Here is a 22003-nt window from a genome sequence, read left to right as displayed (position 1 = left end):
ATATTGTAACACCTATTTTTACCTTAGAATATGTAGTTGAGGATGAAATTATTCTTTTTATTTGTTCTTTGTAAATTCTGAGAATTTAATAAAGTTTATTAAAAAATAAAATAAAAATACTCAATTAACTGAGTGTGACAAAAGCCTGCCCCCCATGATGTCCTCTTTTTTTGAGGGGAATTTGACGTGTGATCTCATTTAATACCCCACAACAACCCTGTGAGGTAGGTTAGGTCACCCAGTGATCCACATGGCCGAGTGGGGATTTGAACCCTGGTCTCTCCCAGCCCCTTGGCCAACATACCACGTCACCGCATGTGAGAGCATCATAAAAACCTTGCTGGATTAGCCCAATGGCCCTTCTAAAGTCCAGCAGCCTCTTCTCACATAGGCCTGCCAGATGCCTAGGATCTAGGATTCCCTGAAGTCCATCTGCTTTCACCAGTGTAATTACATGGCCAGTAGTCCTTGATAGCCTTATCCTCAATACATGTGTCTAACTCTCTCTAAAAAGCCATCCAAGTTGGCCATGCTGGCACTGCTGGGAGATGGTCGTCCTCTCAATACCAATTGCTAGGAATCGCAGGTGGGAAGAGTGGTGGTTGTGAGTTCGGGTCCTGCGTGCTGGCTTCTCACAGGCATCCGGTTAGCTGCTAAGAGAACAGCAGGCTAAGTAGGGCTCTTCTGTTCTTAATAGTACCAGTTAAGTGATGAGTTTTTCCAGGCCCACATCTTGGCTGGTGGCCTCCCACAATAAGGTTTGTTCACACACACACACACACACACAGCTTTGATCCTCTGCTTTTTTAACAGTAGTGTGGCACAGAAATTAAGCTGGTGAGGTTTTCCGCAGCAGAATATACAGTCTAGGAAAAATGCAGTTTCTAAATTTATGTATCCTTCTGTTAAAAGCACAGGAGCAGCGCCAATTTTTTTTTTAAAAAAGGCAATCAGACCTCCCACATCATTAAGGAACTGGAAACTCGAGCCTTCTTCTGTGTTGTATATTAAAGTTTATTGAATTACCGTGTAAGAATTTTGCTCTGTAATAAAGTCATCTGGGATCTAAACTGATTATTTACAGACAAAACTTCTCATTTGATGATAAAACTCCTACTTTGCTCGGAACAGTATCTACAATAACATTATTATACTATGGAACAACAACAAAATCAGGCTGGCTGGTTTGTCCATCAAGCTTTCCAGATTGGAGAATTTATTATTATTATTAATCAGTTGAGAGAGCGAGAGAGTGCATTTACGGAGCTGGGCCAGAATGGGAGAAAAAAAAGGGAAAGTGAGATGCTGAGCACCAGGGATGCAAGAGACTAGAAAAGAAACACAGGCAGAGTCCAACCCACCCACCTCCGGCAGCCCTTGCCCAAAAAGAAGCTACCTTACACTGAGTCAGGCCATTGCTCCATCTAGCTCAGCATTGTCTACAGCAGGCATCCCCAACCTGCAGCCCTCCAGATGTTTTGGCCTACAACTCCCATGATCCCTAGCTAACAGGAACAGTGGTCAGGGATGATGGGGATTGTAGTCCAAAACATCTGGAGGGCCAAAGGATGGGGATGCCTGGTCTACAGTGCAGGCAATAGACTCTACACTGACTGGCAGTGGCTGCCCAGGATTTCAGGCAGGCATTTTCTCAGGCCTACCTGGAGATGCCGGGGATCAAACCCTTCTGCATGCAAAGCAGGTGCTCCGTCACTGAGCTGTGGCAGGGGCCAAGAGCAGTTTCTTCCTACAGAATTTATTCCCCCCTTGTAGAAGTTCCTACCGCTGTTTACGCTGCAATGGAAATCTCTTGGGGGGGCCGAGCTGCCAAGACATATAACCTGAGGAAATGTCCAAGAAGCTCGGTCACCTACCAGCGCTTGCAGAGACTGGGCTGGTGTCAAAAACACACCACAACAGAGACAGTTAAAAGAAGAAGTTGGCATTCTGTTTCCCTTCTGCTTGTTGCAAGAGCACACGTGACTCTCGTGCGTGGCACAGGAAGGGTGGGCTACAGGACACGAGACGGGTCAAGGAGCCGAGAGGCAGAGGAGCTCCACCTTTCTTAAGATAGTGCTAAATATACGACATGCTCCCCTGGGCAAGCCGAGTTGTGCAGGGACCACTTTCCACAATGGACAGCTGCCGCTTTTCAGTCTCTGAATGGCCATTGCCACTAGAGGAGGATCCCTGGGGTTGTGAGTAAGCACCAGATTTACCACTGCTGCACCCAAACGCCTTTTTAGCATCCACAGAAGGCAGTGGGTGCTGGGACCCCCTAAGAGGGCTCACCACCTCAAACAATGCTCCCCTCTCACTTTGCTCAGAGCACCCCACAGGATTGGAGGCATCCCGAGGTGAGGAAAGGACTGATGTACGCAAGAGGGTACAGGGTGTGGGGGAAAGCATCTCTTAATACTAGAACCTGGAAAGAGAGCATTGAAAGTACTAGAACCTGGACAATCCAGGACAAAACAAGGTGCTTCTTCACGCTTGGGATACCGTTCATGAAGAATGCTTGTGTATTCGTGTCCGCAGGCACTCGGAGAACAGACTAGATGGGCTTTTGGCTTGACCCAGAACTGACTCTGCTGCCTTCCTCTCTCAAGAACCACAAGCTCCTAGGCATGATTAGAATCATAGGGTTGGAAAGGGTCCTTCACTCCCAACCCCTTGCAATGCAGGAATCTCAATTGGGTGGTTGTCTCCCCATCCAATTTGAAACCATACCGGACCCTGCTTAGCTTTGCAGTTTTATTATAGGAGGGATTACAATACGGAGCTCCTGGATTCAGAGGCGTCTCTCTAGCAACTGCTAGGGAGCAACAACGGGAAATGGATATTGCCCTTTGCGTCTCGCTTGTGGCCTTCCAGAGACACCTGGTTGGGCACTTTGGGGCGGGGGGGGGGAAGAGAAGTATACTGGAGTAAACAAACCTTTGGCTCTTTCTTACATTCTTATCCTTGGGCAGCGGGGCTAAAGAGGTAAGTTGCTGTAGGTTGACGAGAGTCAGCTGGAAGGTAATGGCAATTTTGTCTCGTAATGCGGTGACAAGAGGCCACCCCATTCTGGAAAAGGAAATGGGCGCCCAATAATCTGTCTGTGCACGATATACACTTTTCGTGGTACAAATCTTTACGGGACAAATTCGGAGCTGAAGACTAAGGCTCCAAGTTACGAGCCTGGTTTTAACCATGGAACAGGGGAATAATAAAAGGAGCAAGAGAGGCCTGCTGAGCATGTACAATGTGCTCCCTACCCAGAGTAAAACCAGCCCCGCTCTGAGCTACCTGAAATTTGGGGGGAGGTTGTTCCAGGTCAAAGGGCATGGCTTCCAAGCAGGGTTGTGCTCTCACCTGAGGTATTAATGACTAGACTGAGATAACAGGTGGGAATATGTATGGCTGGACAGCCATGTTGGCTGGATCTGGAGGGCATCAGACTGGAGGAGGCCGATGCGGCCTTTTCCCGAAATGTGTGACACACATAATCTCAGCAATCCTTACAACAGCTATGCAAGGCATACCAGTGCAATTATCGGCGTTCCTGGAGCGTTGGGAGTTCAAGCGGCTGGCTTAAGGCACCTGGAGAGTGTTATGGCTAGGCTCTGATCTGAGCCAGCGGTGCCGGAGCTGGCAAAAGGTGCTCTTCCTAAAACCTGTGCTACCAAGGTGGCACCAGCCTTTGAATCTCTTAAGGCATGATGCAAGGAGATCCGTGAACAGACTCGCCTGCATTTTAAAAAGTCGGGGAGGAGAAAAAGGCGATTCGAATTCAGACCTTGGTGCTAACAGACGGGAGGGAGGGAGCTGGCCTTTTCGTGCTTGTGCCATTTCCTCAATTCAAATCCCCTTCCCCGAGGCTGGTGTTTGATTTGTTCCTGCTGCAGCTTAAAATATGCAAGCCCACCTGTATGGTACCTGGAAGTCTACCTGCCACAGGGCAAGTAGCAGCTTTTTTTGGGGGGGGGGTTAAAATCAGGGAAATGGCACAGTTGAGAAAGGCGAACAAGCACTGCGACTCTTAAGCTGACTCCTCCTCCCACTCTGCGCCTGCTTTTAAATTACAACAAGGGTCGAAGATATATGCTATTCATGGATGTCCCACAACTCGCCTCATATGGCTCTTGTTGACCTATTTTGATGCTGGCATAGGCATTCTTTTAAAATTGCACAGAACTCTCCATAAAAGCTCACTGGAGTGTTCTAGGAAGCCGGACTAAAAAAAGCTGGGCATCTATCTGCAACAGAGCCTAATCCAAGGGAAACATGCCACCTCTTCTGTTTCGTTGCCTGACTGCGCAGCTGTTGAAGGAGCAGGAGCCCTGCCAAAGTAAAGAGATGGAAATCCTTCCCCCACGGCTTGCAAGGAAGTGGGCCAGAGCCTACGATGCAAAGCGGCAGTTTGGAACGGTTTACTGTGGCTGGATCTCGCCCGAAACTGTGGCATTAATGCTGTTTTGTGTGGGCTGCAAACATACAAGGAGAAGCCGAACTAAAACTGCAGAGGCAATAAAGGGGAGAAAGAAACCACCACAATCCAGGGTTTCTTTCCCCGCTGTGAGGAATGACATGGAATGATTCAACAGCGCTTCAAGTGATCGTTCCTTTTCAGCTAACCTAAGTAAGGTAGAGTTGTCAACTGACTGGGAAATAACTCATAGAATCATAGAATCGTAGAGTTGGAAGAGACCACAAGGGCCATCCAGTACAACCCCCTGCCAAGCAGGAAACACCACCAAAGCATTCTTGACATATGCCTGTCAAGCCTCTGCTTAAAGACCTCCAAAGAAGGAGACTCCACCACACTCCTTGGTAGCAAATTCCACTGCCGAACAGCTCTTACTGTCAAGCCGCAAGCCACCTGGGCTTGCAGCTTAAATCAGCAGGGGATAAATATTGCCTCCTGCTGATGCCTGTAGGTTGGCGGTGGGAACCTGCGACCTTCCAGATGTTGCTGGAGTTCAAGGGCGCTTCCAGACTGCTGCTATTTTGGGACGGGATCAGCAGTGCAGTGGCAAATGCAGAAGTGTAGGGCCCCTTCACCATAGGCACTGGCACGCTCCCTTCTAAGAAGGCTGCATAACTTTATAATTATACAATACTACTAATAATCAGGGGTGCATTGCAATGATAAGGGCAGATCTCCATGTGTTTCCTTTGCTCGTACACTGGCAAATCATTTGGAGTGCTCCAGTATCTGGAGCGACTTAAGCTGTATTTGTACATTACGGAACATGCACGAGATTCTCCCGAAACTGAAGCAGCTTGTGTTCTCAGTGCTCCTAAAGAATGACCCCGGGAGCCAATCCTCCATGGGTGGCTCACTTCCTTTCCCTCCAATCAGCACGAAGGGTGAGAAGACTTCTTCCAAGTAGCTAATAGACTTCCCTTTCCTGTGGCTTCAGGACCCTGGAGACAGAGACCCTGCTGCAGAAATCGTAACAGGCCTTTGACGCTTCACACCATCCCAGACCACTAACACCTCTGGGTGAGATTCAATCACTTATGGACAAATTCATGTTGGGTAAATAAATCTGATTTGGAGCTCTTGCTGGAGAACCTCATTCCCACCCCCAAATCTTCTTTTTTTTGTAATAGGGAAAGTGACAGGAAAATGCACTGGGAAGTGTGGTATGATATTGTGAAATTAAAAAAAAATTGGAATGCTAAATAAACAGCTGAGGTTGTCTAGCTTCCCCACATTTTTTGTGCAAACAAATCCCAAGTAAATAAACAGAATGTCTGGAAGTGACCCAACTCCCATCAGCCCGAGGACAGCATGGCCAATGGTCAGGGACGATGACGGGAGTGGTCGCCTAGCAACTTTTGTTGCAGATCAAGCAGCTCTCAAAGACACAGAATGAGAATCCGGCGAAGTATTGGCAACCGAACTGCAGGCAGAGAAACAGCAAAAGCCGTCACAATGGGCCTTGGGGGAAGCCAGAGGCACGGCCAACTGGTGCAGAAAAAATTCTGAGCTGCCTCTGGCAGACCCAGGAAAGACCCCCGTGGGGAAGGGGGTGTGGCGTTGGACAGAGCAAAGCCATGGCGTGAGAGAGACAGGAACACGAGGAAAGAGGGTGTTTACTTGAGGAGAAGTGCTAACTCAAAAGAGGAGCGGGAGAGGGGAGGAAAGGCTCCCCCTCTCTGCAGCTCTACAGTGCGATCCAGAGGTCCGTTTCCCCCCAAACAGCAGCAAACAGGAGGGGGCGAGGCAGTCGGAGGGAAGCAAGGTCTCCTTTGTGCTTTCTGGGGAGCAGGACAGGCTCTGTGCTTGGCAAGGGCCTCCCAACCAGGTGTGGGTGAGTGAGCAAGGCAGGCGCTGTTCCAGGAATCTCGGCGGGGTCCCAGCTAGTGGCAGGCCTTTCCCAGCCCGGCGGTGGCTCCTCTGTCCTCCATCCTCAGCCTCTTCCCTTTCGCTTGGTCCCAGTCTGCTTTGATGTGCCAGGGAAGGGCACTGCTGAAGAGATGCTCCCCCCCCTTCTCTGATTGCTTAGGCAGTAGGATGCTCTCTCCTCTCAGGGCGAAAGGGAGCCTGGAGGAAGCTCGCCCAAATCCAGAGGCTGCTGCCTGAGCCTTGGCTTCAGGCGTTGAGGCAAAAAAATCGCCGCCTGCGTGGCTACACTAGTCTCTAACCCTCTTGGCACATCCGTAACTCCCGGCCTCCTGGCTCAAGCTGAATGGGAGAAGCCCACAGCTTCTGAGGAGGGAGACACTCCCCTAAAGTCCATTACCATCATCATTATTGTTGCAAAAAAAAAAAGGAAAAAAGAAGAATAAAGTTCTCTGGCACCCTCGGCCCTCCGCGGCGCTTGGCATTTCCTGGTCTGCTGCTGCTGCTCCTCCCTCCTTCCACGTCGTCGGTGTGGCGTGCCTTGTCCCGGCTGCAGCAGGTGCCATCTGCCCCCTCCCCCCTCCTGGCTGACTGTCCCCTTGTGCACATCACAAGTCCGTGACTTTGTTCTCTACGGCGGCAGCAATCTGCTGCAGGCGGTAGCCCAGCTGCATCTTCTGCGCCGTCGGGTCCTCCTCCAAGGCGGTGATGATCTGCGGGGAGAGGAAACCTGGAGCTGTTAGCTGGTAGTGATCGCCTTCGCCTCTAGAGCCGGATTTTTTTGTTTTGTTTGGTGGTGGGGCAGCGGATGCTCTGCATCCTAGAGAGGCCTCTGAAGGGTTGGTGCATGGATTGCTAGAGGTCAGAATCTCCATCAATAAGCTACAATGCGAACCTACACGGGCCTTAAGACATCTGAAGGCAGCCCTGTTCAGGGAGGCTTTTAATGTTTAATAGACTATTGTGTTTTATTTTTCTGTTGGAAGCCGCCCAGAGTGGCTGGGGAAACCCAGCCAGATGGGCGGGGTATAAATAATAATTATTATTATTATTATTATTATTATTATTATTATTATTATTATTATTGGAGGGCCTCTGCTCTAGGTGCCTTCCTTGTTGGCATCCAGGAGGAGCAGGGCCTTTTTGGTAGAGGCACCCCGGTTAAGGAATGCTTTCCTTTTTGAGGTCTGGGGTCAGCTTGATTCATTCTCCTCTCTGCTCTCAATTATCTCCCCACTTCTGCCTCCTCTCAGCAGCCAAGTGACAAGCACCAAAACAAATCCTTTGGTGGAGGGAGCAGTTTCGAGTTCCAGGGCAGCCACAGAGTTTCTTTGGGGGCAGTGGGCTCATTTACACCCAGTCTGCAATTTTCCTCGTTGTGTGTTCATTGTGCCACTGAGTTAGTAGTAACAACAGCAGAAAAATGAACTGAGAAACAGTGTCATATAAATGGTACAAAGTGGTACAAAGTGAAATTTGCACCCACGTTTGCCTCTGGCCCCACCCACCATGGGCATGTGGCCCCCGGCCTGAAAAATGTTCCTTTCCCCTACAAGGAAGTTTTGGGGACCACATTAAAAATGAGCCACATTTACCTGGTCATAGTACTTGTTGATGTACTTGTAGAGTTCATGCAGAGCCACCAAGGAATTGAGGTCACCTGAGTAATTCTGTAACCGAGAGAGGATAGGTTAACACTCATCAAGAGAGTAACATCCTGTGTCCCCCCCCCCCTTGAGTCACTTTCAATGATTTTGTGGTGGCCCAAGTTGCAAACAGGGCTGGCAATATGGTGAAGTCACTTCATGGCGGGGAACTCTCAATGGATGTATGGAACATGCCTTAAATAGGACTAGGAGAGATGACTTGTCCACCTAGCCCAGTTCTGTCTGCTCTGAGAGCCTCGCGCAGAGGTCCTTCCCATCATCACCTGTTATCTTGGTATTTTTAACTGGAAGGCGCCAGGGTCTTAACCTGGGGCCTTCTGCATCCAAACTTGTGCTCTGTCATTAAGGCACACAGTCCCAGTCCACAAGCTAATACTTATTTTCCTTGCAATAACCTCTACTCTAACCGAGTTGCTTCAGGGGAGCTGGAAGCCCCAGATGCAAGGAAGTTGGGATGGAGGGTCAAGATGTTATCTCGGCTCCATCTTGTCTGTGAGTCCTGTAAGACCAGCTTCCTGCCTTACAGACCTTTCCCACCTGGCCTGGGAGAGCAGGGCCCTGACTGACTCCAGCTACAAAAGTGCAGAGGCTGCTGAACAGACTCTTGGTCCGGGGTACTGTTTAGGGGGTTTTGTTTGGGGGGGGGCAGAGTTTCCTGTTATCAATGTTAATTTTTTTGCATCTTTATTTTCGATCTTATGCGTTTTTTCTGATGCTTCATTTATTGTTTATGACTGCTTTTGTTATGTTGTAATTACGTGTTTTGTTTTTGCATTGCCACCCACCTTGAGCATGGTTTCAACTACGCAAAGGTGGCATACAAGTTCAATTATGTCAAGTATGCATCTCTGCAATGGAAGACAAGGGTGGCAGAGAGCAACCTTCTGTGCCCATTATGCAACCTGACCTGGTAACTCTAGAGGAGCGGACAAATTCATGGAAGAGAAGGCTATTTTGGGCTACCAGCCACAAGGGCGATGCTCAGAGACAGCAATGCTTCTGAATACTAGTTGCTGGAAACTGCAGGAAAGGAGAGGCCTCTTGTGCTCAGATCTGGGTGACCACTGCCAGAATAGGATGCTGGATCAGATGGGCCAGCATCCTCTCCCCTGGGATAGCTCAGCTGGTAGGAAGAGCATGAGACTCTTAATCTCAGGGTCGCGGGTTCGAGCCCCACATTGGGCACAAGATTCCTGCATTGCAGGGGGGCTGGACTACACGGCCCTCGTGGTCCCTTCCAACTCCACAATTCTATGATTGCCTTGACCCAGCATGAGTCTTCTTCCGTTCCAAAAGAAGGCTCCTACAGAGGCCTTGGCTCAGCAGGGGGAAAACAGAGAAAGGAAAAAAAGACTGCGATGTAGCTCGTAGTCTACTTACTCGTGAGAGTTCAGCCAGGGCGGAATTCATTTCCTGGTCACTTGCAGAGATGGTTTGTCGGATATCTGCATAGTACCTGCAGGAGATAAATAACGATAACCATTCATTTATTTGGCATGTTTCCTTCCTTTTCTTTCTAGACACATCCAGCCGGCTCCCTGGCCCTCCTCCTTACCTTTCCACCATCTGCTTGTAACGTGGAATGTCGCGGGCGTAGAGAAGCTTGTTAATTGGAGAATCCTGGAAATGCCACAAAGGGAGCAAGACATTAGGAACAACACCCAGCAGAATTTTTAGGTGTCATGATAACGGCTATCCAAATGGTGGCAGCGATGAATAGGGCAAGGAAAGTTTGAAAGAGGAAAATTTGAAAGAGATGGGTAAGTTTAGGGTGTTGTTAGCGCTCCCAACTCCCTTCCGTCTCTGCCAGCATGGCCAAATGCTCAGGAATGATGGAAATCATAGCCCAGAAGTTCTGGAGCGCACCAGGTTCGGAAGGCCTGTTCTGAGCGCCCTAAGGTGCACACAGTGACTGACAACCGCCCTGCTGAATGGAGGTTGGAAAGCAAAATATTGGTTTGGGCAGCCACTCTCGCTGCAGAGAGGAAGCCTCGCATTCATTTTTTAAAACAGTAAATGCGGGCAGGGGCTCTGCACTCACATTACAATGAATGACAACAGAGACATTGCAGCAGCAACAACAAAAATGGGCTGGAGTCGTGTCCCTCGGCGTTCTTTGCATGGCAGGTACTAGCCAGGAGTCGTGCAACTGTAAGATTCCTGCATTTCAAAGGAGATGGGTCTCCTTTGGGCCCTTTCCCTACGATTCTCCGACAGGTTGCGTCAGTGCTGGAGAGAAGCTCATTTTCTGAGCAAGAAAGCACTGTGGGTTGTGCTCAGGAGAAAGGCAACATGCCCACAGCAGAGGAATGCCTGGATCCTCTGCAACAAAAGGGAACAGCCCCGCTTGACTTGCGTCAGGAAAAGATGGCGTGGAAAGCATACGGCTACCATATTTTTCCCGACTGACGTCATAGCAGAAACTCAAGGGAGCTGCCCATGCCTTCTCCAAGCTCACCCGGCCCAGCTTGTGGTCAGCGAGAGTGCAGGAGTCCATGAAGGTCTGAGCGATGACCAGCAGCACAGCATCCACATTGTCCGACGTCTGCACATCAAATACGAACTGGGGGTTCTTGATTATGTTGATCCAGAACCTCAGGGGAAGGCTGCGGAGAGAAGAGGAAACGGTCAACACACTAGCATGCGATGCGAGTCCTATGGGCTAAGTGCTTCGGGAGCTGAACTAGGGTAGCCCAGTGAACAGGGGCCAAAACCCACAACCCAATTGCAATCCTGGCACACAGCGACAACCCCATTAGGGGCAGCAGAGATGGGTGCTGTCAAAGTTCTGCTAGAGCATAGGTAGACAAACTAAGGCCCAGGGGCCGGATCCGGCCCAATCGCCTTCTAAATCCGGCCTGCGGACGGTCCAGGTATCAGCGTGTTTTTACATGAGTAGAATGTGTGCTTTTATTTAAAATGCATCTCTGGGTTATTTGTGGGGCATAGGAATTCGTTCAACCTTTTCCCCAAAATATAGTCCGGCCCCCCACAAGGTCTGAGGGACAGTGGACCGGCCCCCTGCTGAAAAAGTTTGCTGGCCCCTGTGCTAGAGTATTCTCTGTCACAGAGAAGTGGAGAGCATGGCAGCAGAAGACAGACTCCAGTGGGATATTCCACTCTAGGCAGCAGCTTGGGCTACACACCTGTTTGTCTTCCAGATGTGGATGGTCTCTGGGTCCGTGATCCCATGGCTCAGCGCTTGATCATCCAACAGGTCAAAGAAGTACTTCACAGCCAGCGGGACGGGGCGGGAGGTACTGAGGATCACCTGGAACAGGTCGTCTACAAACTTCTGCATCGTCCCCTGCAGGCGAACAACCCAGGTAGAAAGAGAAAAGCCATCAAGAAACATCTACAGTGGTGTTTTTCCAGCATGGAGCCAGCGGGGAAGAACTGCCAAGCTACATGGATTTCCATCGCTGTTTGGCGTGGGGTAACCTTGGTCTTCTTTTCTTTACATAAAAGGCTGCTGGGACTGTACAGTGGAACCTTGGTTCTCAAACTTAATCCGTTCCGGAAGTCCGTTCCAAAATCAAAGTGTTTCAAAACGAAGGCACACTTTCCCATAGAAAGTAATGCAAATTGGATTACTCCGTTAGACTTTTAAAAACAACCCCTAAAACAGCAATTTAACTTGAATTTTACTATCTAACGAGACCATCGATCCATAAAAAAATGAAAACAATGAACAATGTACTGCAGTCACACAATCAATCCATCAGCAGCTGAACTGGGTTCCACACAGTCACAAAAACAAAACAAATAAGAGCGGCAAAAACAAAAACGCAAAATAAATAGCAAAAACAGACACACCTCAGCATAACACTCAAAACGGAAGTGTGACACTCAAAGCACATTCGGCTTCCAAAATTTTTTCGCAAACCGGAACACTTACTTCCGGGCTTGCAGTGTTTGGGTTCCAAGTTTTCTGAGTACCAAGGCGTTTGAAAACCAAGGTACCACTGTAATCGGAAACTGAAGACCACTGGAGTGGGGGGGGTCTTCTTTCCCTCTTGCACCCTCTGTGGAAAATGTACCCCTCCTCCAAGCCTTTGCTTATGAGTGACAGAGCTTTACACGCCATAAGCAATGACAGTAGCAATTATCAATAAATAATAGCAATTACTGATAACTTATATATGTAATACATAAATTATCAATGCATCATGGAAAAACAAACACTAAATTGTGAAATGCATCAGAATTGACAGATGGAGCCATGTAAAATGTGTATAGAAAAGCAGTGATTTTCATTTCCAGATTACTGCCTTTCCCCCAAGTAGGTTCAGCAAGGGCATCGTGGGACAAGGTCCCAGGATGCAACAGGGTCAGCGATGCCAAGTCGCAATGCAGTTCTGTGCATGCTTACTCAGAGGTAAAGTTTCTCTGCTTTTCCACTGGGGCTTATGCCCAGGAAAGCGTGCCTAGGGTTGCAGCCTGAAAGGATACCGGGAATGGGAGGAGGAGAACAGGGAGCTCCTTCTTACCTTCATGGAGAGGAGGCGGGTGAGATAGATCTCAGGAATAGCCTTGGCCCTCTCTCTCTCCCGGACGCTCCCTCGCCGATGTTTAGGCAGCTCAGGCTCCTCTGTCGGTTTCACCAGGTGCCAGAGCTTCATCCCACCCTCATCAGCATCCTCCAGCATTGGGGTCTCTGTAATGCACAAACCGGTAAACACCAACAAATGTTTAGAATTTGGATCTGTCTTTTAAAATGTTTTCATTCTGTCTTTTCTCCAAAGGTACCAAGATGGCATAGATGGCTCCTGCCTGCCATTCATTCTTACAACAGTCCTGTGAGGTAGATCCCTTTGTGTGTGTGTGTGTGTGTGTGTGTGTGTGTGTGTGTGTGTGTGTGTGTGTGTATGTATTTGTGTGTGTGTGTGTGTGTGTGTGAGAGAGAGAGAGAGAGAGAGAGAGAGAGAGAGAGAGAGAGAGAGAGAGAGAGAAAGTGACCCTAACAACAACAACAACAATTTATTTATATCCCATCCATCTGGCTGGGTTTCCCCAGCCACTCAGGGCAGCTCCAAACAAAATATTAAAAACACAACAAAACATCAAACATTAAAAGCTTCCCTAAACAGGGCTGCCTTCAGATGTCTTCTAAACGTCAGATCATAGCTGCCAAGTTATCCCTTTTTTTAAGGGATTTTCCCTTATGCTGAATAGGCTTCCTCGTGAGAAAAGGGAAAACTTGGCAGCTATGCGTCAGATAGTTGTTTATTTCTTTGACATCTGATGGGAGGGTGTTCCACAGGGTGGGTGCCACCACCAAGAAGGCCTTCTGCCTGGTTCCCTGTAACCTCGCTTCTCGCAGTGAGGGAACTGCCAGAAGGCCCTCGGAGCTGGGCCTCCGTGTCTGGGCAGAACGATGGGGGTGGAGACACTCCTTCAGGTATACTGGGCTGAGGCCATTTAGGGCTTTAAAGGTCAGCACCAACACTTTGAATTGTGCTCGGAAACGTACTGGGAGCTGATGAAGGTCTTTCAAGACCAGTGTTATGTGCTCTTGGCGGCCACTCCCAGTCACCAGTCTAGCTGCCGCATTCTGGATTAGTTGTAGTTTCTGGGTTACCTTCAAAGGTAGCCCTATGTAGAGCGCATTGCAGCAGGTCTTTCATGGCCAGTGTTATGTGGTCTCGGCGGCCACTCCCAAAAGCTTCCTGGTCAAACGGATTTGAATGCAGGTGTGCTTAATGCGCTCAATGCTCTGACTACCACACCATATACTGTAGATCCTTGCAAGCGAATGACAGACCTTTTCTTTTTTCGCCTCTCTGATCCAGGGGCAGGCAGACTTCCAAGCTTAGAGAATTATGTTGAACCAAAGGTGAACTGTTCCAGAAGCTCTGCAAATGCCATCTTGGTAGTCAAGATAACCCCACAATTAATAGGCGGTTATTGCAGCAGTGAGCTCATATATGTTTATATTCACTTGCTCTGCTATTAAGCTAATTGGCTTTCTTTGATGTTGTCCTTATCTGTGGGCTTGGGGTGCTGGGCTCAGAGCCCAGAAAGAGGAGCTGTCTGTAAGATTTGGGTCAGGCATAGGCAAACTGCGGCCCTCCAGATGTTTGGGACTACAATTCCCATCATCTCTGACCACTGGTCCTGTTAGCTAGGGATGATGGGGATTGTAGCCCCAAACATCTGGAGGGCCACAGTTTGCCTATGCCTGATTTGGGTTGTTGTTTAGTCGTTTAGTCGTGTCCAACTCCTCGTGACTCCATGGACCATAGCACGCCAGGCACTCCTGTCTTCCACTGCCTCCCGCAGTTTGGTCAAACTCATGTTCGTAGCTTCGAGAACACTGTCCAACCATCTCGTCCTCTGTCGTCCCCTTCTCCTTGTGCCCTCCATCTTTCCCAACATCAAGGTCTTTTCCAAGGATTCTTCTCTTCTCATGAGGTGGCCAAAGTATTGGAGCCTCAGCTTCACGATCTGTCCTTCCAGGGAGCACTCAGGGCTGATTTCCTTCAGAATGGATAGGTTTGATCTTCTTGCAGTCCATGGGACTCTCAAGAGTCTCCTCCAGCACCATAATTCAAAAGCATCAATTCTTCGGCGATCAGCCTTCTTTATGGTCCAGCTCTCACTTCCATACATCACTACTGGGAAAACCATAGCTTTAACTATACGGACCTTTGTCGGCAAGGTGATGTCTCTGCTTTTTAAGATGCTGTCTAGGTTTGTCATTGCTTTTCTCCCAAGAAGCAGGCGTCTTTTAATTTCGTGACTGCTGTCACCATCTGCAGTGATCAAGGAGCCCAAGAAAGTAAAATCTCTCACTGCCTCCATTTCCTCCCCTTCTATTTGCCAGGAAGTGATGGGACCAGTGGCCTGATTTGGGTATTTCCCACCTATGCCCTCAGCTGGTCAGGCGAAGCAATGGGAAGTTCTATCCAAAGTTACGTGTGCTGCTTTGTGTATAAATAGTATGTAAACACCTTCCGAGGGACTCTGTTCCACTTATCAGAGCTGAGCTCACAGTCCTGTCTTACAAAAATCCAGTCCTAGTTTCCTCCAGAAGCTTTCTTCATTTCATCAGCTTAATTTACAGGGGGAAGAGGGAGGCTTTCTGTTGTTGCTATTGTTAAAACAACCGGCAGTCAGAATATTTTCCAATCTACTGACAAGCATTCAGAGATTTACCTTCTGCCCACCCAAGCTGGCACTGATCATTTCTCCAGATTTTCCTCCAACATTTAAACAAGAGTTTTAGAGTGACTTACTCTCTCCAGGGATATAGTCCTGATTCTCCCTGGGAAGATGCTTGGTCATACGGGGGACAAGAGCAACAGTGGCTCCATCGGGTACCTGAGAGTGAAGGGGGAAACTGAGTTAGGCAGCACCGCACATTCCTCTTTTCTCTCTATATAATAAAAATGTCATCATGTCATCATGCAGCCCCTACTGGTGGATCCTGTAGTGGCTCATCACAACCCTGGATTTGCATAAAGTCAGGATGGGATAGGGGAGCAAAACCAATGGCAGGATGCACAACACAGAATCTTAAGTGGGAAAGGACCAAAAGGCCAGGAAGCCCAACCTCCTGTCACAGAGTAGGACAGGGGTCCCCAAACTACGGCCCCCGGGCCGGATGCGGCCCAATCGGCCTTCCAATCCGGCCCGCGACGACCGCCGCCGCCCGCTGCCGCCGCCCGCTCTCACGGCGCGCGGCGCAGCGACGATCTAAAAAACTGGCAAAAAATCGCTGAAAATCCTTTGTGCGCATGCGTATGGGCCTCTCCCGACCCGGAAGAGGTCATTTCTGGTGCACTTCCGGGTCGGGGGAGGCCCATACGCATGCGCACAAGCGATTTTCGGCGATTTTTTCCCCGCGCGTGTGCGCATGCGCACGGGCGCACACTCCCCCGCCCTCCGGCCCGCTGCGCGCGCACTCCCCTGCCCTCCGGCCCACTGCGCGGTCGGCGCGGCGGGCACCGGCCCGCCGCGCGGTAAGTCTGGGGACCCCTGGAGTAGGACCTTTATTTCACCAGACCCTGGAGGTCAAGAAGAGGCTGAATCTGTAGAACCATTGCGCTCCAAAAAAGGTCCTTAGGGAAAAAACAGCTCAAGGCAACCCATGCACTGAGCCAAGCCACCCACTGTAGCCACCCAAATAATTCTCCCTCACCTTGTAGTGTTGCAGTGTGTTGAGACGCTTCCAGGTGCCCTGGACAACAGAAGTCACGTCCTCATCGGAGAGGATGAGGTGCCCAGCCAAACCTGATCTCCACTCTAGCACCATCAGAAACGAGGGGGAAACAAAAATCGATAACCAGGTTGGAATACAGCACAAAGTGGAGGCAAGCGGCTTTTAGAGGTGGCTCGTGCCCAGATGGGGAGAGAGGAAGGCAGGGAGATCAATAATAATAATAATAATAATAATAATAATAATAATAATAGGTGCAGCCCGATCCAGTTCTGTCCCCAACCTTCTCTTCCCTGCTTAGTTTTACAGGAACAACACTGAGACTGAGGAGGAGGAAGCTGGCAAGCAGAACAGGCAGGTGGAAGCTGGAAGAAGGGAGACTAAGGTTGGTCTGGCTGTGCCTCCTTCGTCCTAATGGACCAGACTTCACTGCGGCAGCTACAAACCCATAATGAGCACGGGGGCGGGAGACACTTCCTCTATGTATCATGTTCCCCACAGCAGGGACAGGAAAACCTGTGGCCCTCCAGACTGCTGGACTCCAACTCCCATCAGCCTCAGTCGGCACGGCCAATGGTCAGGGATGATGGGAGTTGAAGTTGAAGCATCAGTTGGGTGGCCACAGGTTCCCTCCATCCCTGTCTTACAGCCAGATAGTCCATCTCCTTGGGACCAGCTCCCACAGTGACTTCCGCTTCTCTGACTTGGGTTGACGAGGAAGTGGGTGGGGAGCACTGCTTGCCGTTGCCTACCAACCATGCTGGTGTTGGGAATTTCCATTCCACCTTTAGTTGCAGATACGGGATTACTAACTGTCTCATGTCTGTTTACATTCCAGCACTGTTTGCTGGCGTAAGCGGAACTTCTGCTGGGTTGTTGCTTTTGCTTTTACCTCTCTCCCCGAAGAGACGGCAAGGAGAGAGGCGACATGTTTCTCTGTTCTGATTGATGATTAATAAATCCGTAGTTCCTAGTATGTCTCCACAAGCTTCAAGCCTCTTTTGTTGCGCAGTTTTGCTCTGCTAAGTAAAGTGTGCCCATGTCCGCAGACTTGGGTCACTGATTTATGACGCACCAGAGGTCGAGGGATCTTCCAGCGTGCCAGCTGGAAGGAGACGATCCAGCTGGGGGCTAGCCAGCTGGCCTTTCGACCCCTGGATGCCAACAGCTGGGACAAGGATGGTAGAGAACGGCCTGGATGTAGGCACAGTAAGGGGGGGGAGTGAGGCAGAGTTTCAGAAGTGGGGGGGTGAGCAGAGGTGGATGGCCATTTGGGGTACCATACCGCAGAGCAGAGTCCCACCATAATCGCTCTTTCTTCCATTGCCTGGAATTCTACTCACCCAAGTCAAGCGTGTCTGGGTCTGGCCGGTGGCAGTAAGGTGTCCCTTTGTAGACCTGGTCGAGAATCTTCTCCTTCACTTGGGTGATGGTGTCGCAATCCAGCCCCTTCACCAACACCCCCTGGGAGCCCTCTGGTCCTCCCACCGTGCTTCCAGTTTGAGGCAAGGCTGTCAAGGTCTGCAAAAGCAAGGCGGGCAAAGATGAGCTGACTCCACTCGCCCCCACTTGTTTCTCGAGGCCCAAACGCTGACTAAGCACTATAAAGATGAGTGGCGGTGCTGCTGTGGTGCAAAGGAACAGACCGCAAAGAATTCTGGGAGCTGTAGTTTGTTAAGGGTGTTGAGAGTTGTTAGGAGACCCCCCTATTCTACTTCCAGAGCTACAATTTTCCGATTGGTTTAACAGTTCATTCCTCTTCCCAAGGAACTCTTGGAACTGTTAGCTCTGTGAAGGAAAAGGACAGAGGGCCAGAAGAGGAGGTATGCATTTGGGTGGCCAGAGAAGCCAGTGTTTAACTGAATGAGAGAGTGGTTCTAGGCGGGCCTCTCCCCCCAGCAGGACTTTGGTCGCTCTCACCAGTGTGCGGTATTCCAGGTCTTCTCTGAGAAGGCGGTTGTCATTCAGGGTGTACTTCGCCTTTCCCGTCACCCAGTCCACTGGCCCCTTATCCACCTGGTGCTTTATGCCCCGGAAGAGCATATAGAGAGGCTCTCCAACAGAGTCCTAGAGGAGAAATGGGGGAAAAAACGCCTCATCAGACACAACACAGCAGCTCTGGGAGCTTCTACCTGCCATTCTGGGCCATCTCACGACAGAAACAGGTCAGGTGGAAACATTTAACCAAATCAGGTTGAGTGGGTCAACTGGTGGGCTGAGACCCACCAGTGGGTCCTAGCTTTACCTAAAGTGGATCACACCAGCAGCGTTACCACCGCTGAAATGCAGGGTGAAAAAAAATTAAGGAATTAATCCCAAAATGCACGTTTGCGCTGAAGGTGGGCGATAGGTCTGAAAAAGTTGATTAGTGTTAGCACTGAGCCACGGTTCCTCTTTAAAACGTTAAAAATGTTCCTCTTTAACCAGGCCTTTGGCTGATTTGACAACCAATGTCCTTTAAAAATGTGTTGGGGAGCTTGTTTTTGTTCTTATTTATTATGTATATTGTGTTTTTTATATTGTGATTTTATGTTGTCACTGCCCTGAGACCTGCAGGTATACAAATGTAATTAATAATAATAAATAATGATCACGGTGTGCTCGCAGGTGTGAGTAAAAGCTGATTTAGCAAGCAGCTGGCTTGAAAGCATCTGGTTTCAGACAACAACAACAACAACAACAACAACAATTTATTATTTATACCCCACCCCTCTGGCTGGGTTTCCCCAGCCACTCTGGGCGGCTTCCAACAAAACATTAAAATACAATAATCTATTAAACATTAAAAGCTTCCCTAAACAGGGCTGCCTTCAGATGTCTCCTAAAAGTCTGGTCTTTTTGACATCTGGTGTGAGGGCGTTCCACAGGGCGGGTGCCACTACCGAGAAGGCCCTCTGCCTGGTTCCCTGTATCTTGGCTTCTCGTAGCGAGGGAACCACCAGAAGGCCCTTGGCACTGGACCTCAGTGTCCGGGCAGAACAATGCGAATGGAGACGCTCCTTCAGGTATACTGGACCAAGGCCCCACAGAGCACATTGCAGTGGTCCAAGTGAGAGATAACTAGAGCATGCACTACTCTGGTGAGACAGTCTGCGGGCAGGCAGGGTCTCAGCCTAGACGAGATGCTAGTACTGTCAAAGGAGGGGTTGTGTCAATCCACATTTCACTGTTCTGAAGGACAAATGTTCCTGGTGTGTCAAGACAGCCGACCTTTACATGGCCTGGGCTTTAATGTGTTGGGTTCCTGCTCCAGGGACACCTCTGAATCCTGTTCCCCTGATCTTGCCACCTTTATCTCAGGATAAAGCTCTTGCTTCTCCCTGCAGGCCAAGAGATTTTGACAGTTGTCCCCAATCTCACGGGGATGGGCCTTATTAAGTTATTCAGATGACAACAGCAGGCCAACTGCACAGGAAGTTGGCAGCATAGTGCTCTCCTGACGCAGTTGGCCTCATATTCCCATCATCCCCCGACTGTTGGCCATGCTAGCTAGGGCTGATGGGAACTGTAGTCTAACACCAACTGGAGGGGGCCATTTTGGCTAGCTCTGTTCCAGCAGCACATGCAAGCTCTACCTTGACCTCCTCTCCCCATGGATGACTAGGAGGATGTCTTACCCTCACGAACGTGTATAGGCAGATGGACATCCAGTTTGTCAGCAGCTTCTCCACCACCGTCTCTGTCCTGAAAGAGAAAGAGAAACCAAATTTATCAGGCTTCTGTCCAGAGTGGATAAAAATCAATGATTTTTTAAAATGATTTTTTAAAATTTAAATTGGATTTTTAAAAATTTTTAACGGATTTTTTCGATTTAAATTGGATTTTTAAAATAAAATGCTTTTGCAGGAAAAATCTTCCTAAAGATAGTTTTCAATTTAAGTTACGTTATAGTCCAAAGGCTATTCATCAGGAAATAAGGATTTGTTTTAAGTTTTTCATGTGTGCTAAAACTCAAGTCTAAGTTTGTTTTTTTAAAAAAGTTGTTTGCCCACATCAGTTAACAAACATGGATAACACATGCTACAATGTTATTATTTTAGTTACATAAATTGTTTAAATTGTTAATAAGGAAATGGTTACTTTTCTCCTTCCAATAAAGTACAGCAGAAAAGTTGTCCAAATATAACGAGTTAACTTATTAAACCTCACCACAATTTCATAATTATCTGTCTATGTATTTCTAATAGTACAGTATAACCAAATCAGTAACTTTTGATATAGCTGTAAAAACTACTCTGAAAATTCATTATTCCAAAAACGAAACCTTCATCTGGTTGTAAATATTAAGATTATACCAGCAGGAATGAGTCTTTCTGTAAAAAAAGAAGATTGAAATCAAGTCTTACTGACTAGTGATTTAAATCGATCTGATTTAAATCAAATCCACCCTGCTTCCATCTCACAGCTCAAAAGAGACAGTAACACAGGGGTGCCCAAACTTTTTTCAAAGAGGGCTGGATTAAATTGACCGGCGGGCCAAATTAGGCCCCTGAAACGGACTTTGGACATGCCTGCAGTAACACTTCTCTACGTCTCCTCCCCACAGAGATATGCTGGGCACTCAGTTTCCCCCCTAAAACATCATGAAGTTGGGCAGTGGGGCTGTCAACACCAGAAAAAGTGACGGACTCTCTCTCTCTCTCTCTCCTGCCCACCTTCTCAGCATCAGTTTGGGGTTCTTGGCGACATACTGCTCCACCAGGTCATTCAGGAGGGTCTTGAGGATGTCTGTGAAGTACTCGAGTTTCCCGTGCAGCGAGACTGTGAGAAGAGACGCAACGTAGGCCCGGTCCCTTGGGGAGAAAGTGCGCTGGATCTCCAAGGTGTGTATAAACTGGGCGCATCGAAGGAGGGGACAAAAACACAGAATTGTCATTAGGAAACAACTGATTGGTTGGGGAGGAGATATTTTAGCTGGTTGATGGGTCGTAATTTAGAGGCTGGCCCTCACTTTCCCATAAAAACAACAACCGTGGAGATTAGAAGCTGGAAGGGGTTAAATTTGGAAAGGCCAAGAGGGGCCAGAAATGCACAAGAAGCTCCCTACTCCTGTGTCAAGGCTCAGGGAATCCTATCCCTTCCCCGGTGGCAGATAACATGAAGAGTCCTTACCACATAATCTATTCGGTATTCACAGAGAAGAGACAAAGGAATGTAGTCTCTATGCCATGATGGCGTTGCTCTGAGCAAAGCCTAACCCCCTTCGTCTCTCTTATCGTATGTCACCCCTGCTTTCTGTCTCTGATCTTTCTGTTCAGCTACTCTCACTGCACGCCTAGTGCTTGGGGAGGGGGGCTCAGGAATGCTCTCCAAAGACACTGAGCCTGCCAGCTGTCTCTACCCCAGTGTTTCTTCTACCAGTATTTCCCAGCTTTTACCCTCTGCAGTCTCTGAACTATGTCCTTCCGCAAACCGCTGTTCTGAATCTATACTGCACTCCTGTTCTCGGGAAGGTTCAAAAGAAAAGGGGCGAGGGGCAACCATTCTTCCCCAGTCCAGCCCCCGACATCCTGCAACACCAAGTGATAGTTCAAGTGTTGAAATGAACACCTCCATCATGTGGGCAGTGAACAAAACAGCTTGGAAAACAGGGGACTGAGAAGAGATATGACAGCCGTCTTCAAATATCTCAAGGACTGTTACTCGGAAGTTTGTTTTCTCCTGCTCTGGAGGGTAGGACTCAAACCAATGGCTTCATGTTACAAGAAAGGAGATTCTGACTAAACATCAGGAAGAACTTTCTGATGGTAAAAGCCAGGGGTTGGCAACCACAAGTGGCACACGGGGGTCGTTTAAACGGCCCCCGAGCCGAGCCGCCTGCTCAGCGAGTCCCCACGC

The 22003-nt window shown here is 48.9% G+C and overlaps 1 protein-coding gene across 1 annotated transcript in view; it reads right to left on the bottom strand.

The window, feature by feature from the left end:
* Positions 1-399: 399 nt before the first annotated feature.
* PLXNB1 (plexin B1) overlaps positions 400-22003 on the bottom strand; it is a 136585-nt gene continuing 114981 nt past the window's right edge. The window contains 13 exon segments of the mRNA XM_060271238.1: positions 400-7050; positions 7933-8007; positions 9385-9460; positions 9560-9624; positions 10463-10610; positions 11151-11311; positions 12495-12661; positions 15243-15327; positions 16148-16251; positions 17509-17686; positions 18086-18232; positions 19783-19849; positions 20821-20999. Of these exon segments, the coding sequence (XP_060127221.1) occupies positions 6946-7050; positions 7933-8007; positions 9385-9460; positions 9560-9624; positions 10463-10610; positions 11151-11311; positions 12495-12661; positions 15243-15327; positions 16148-16251; positions 17509-17686; positions 18086-18232; positions 19783-19849; positions 20821-20999 (1557 nt within the window). The 3' untranslated portion in view covers positions 400-6945.

Source organism: Zootoca vivipara, chromosome 2, assembly GCF_963506605.1.
Source record: "Zootoca vivipara chromosome 2, rZooViv1.1, whole genome shotgun sequence".
NCBI lineage: Eukaryota > Metazoa > Chordata > Lepidosauria > Squamata > Lacertidae > Zootoca > Zootoca vivipara.
The sequence above is the reverse complement of the archived record's forward strand: the minus strand, read 5'-3'. Positions and strand labels throughout refer to the sequence as shown.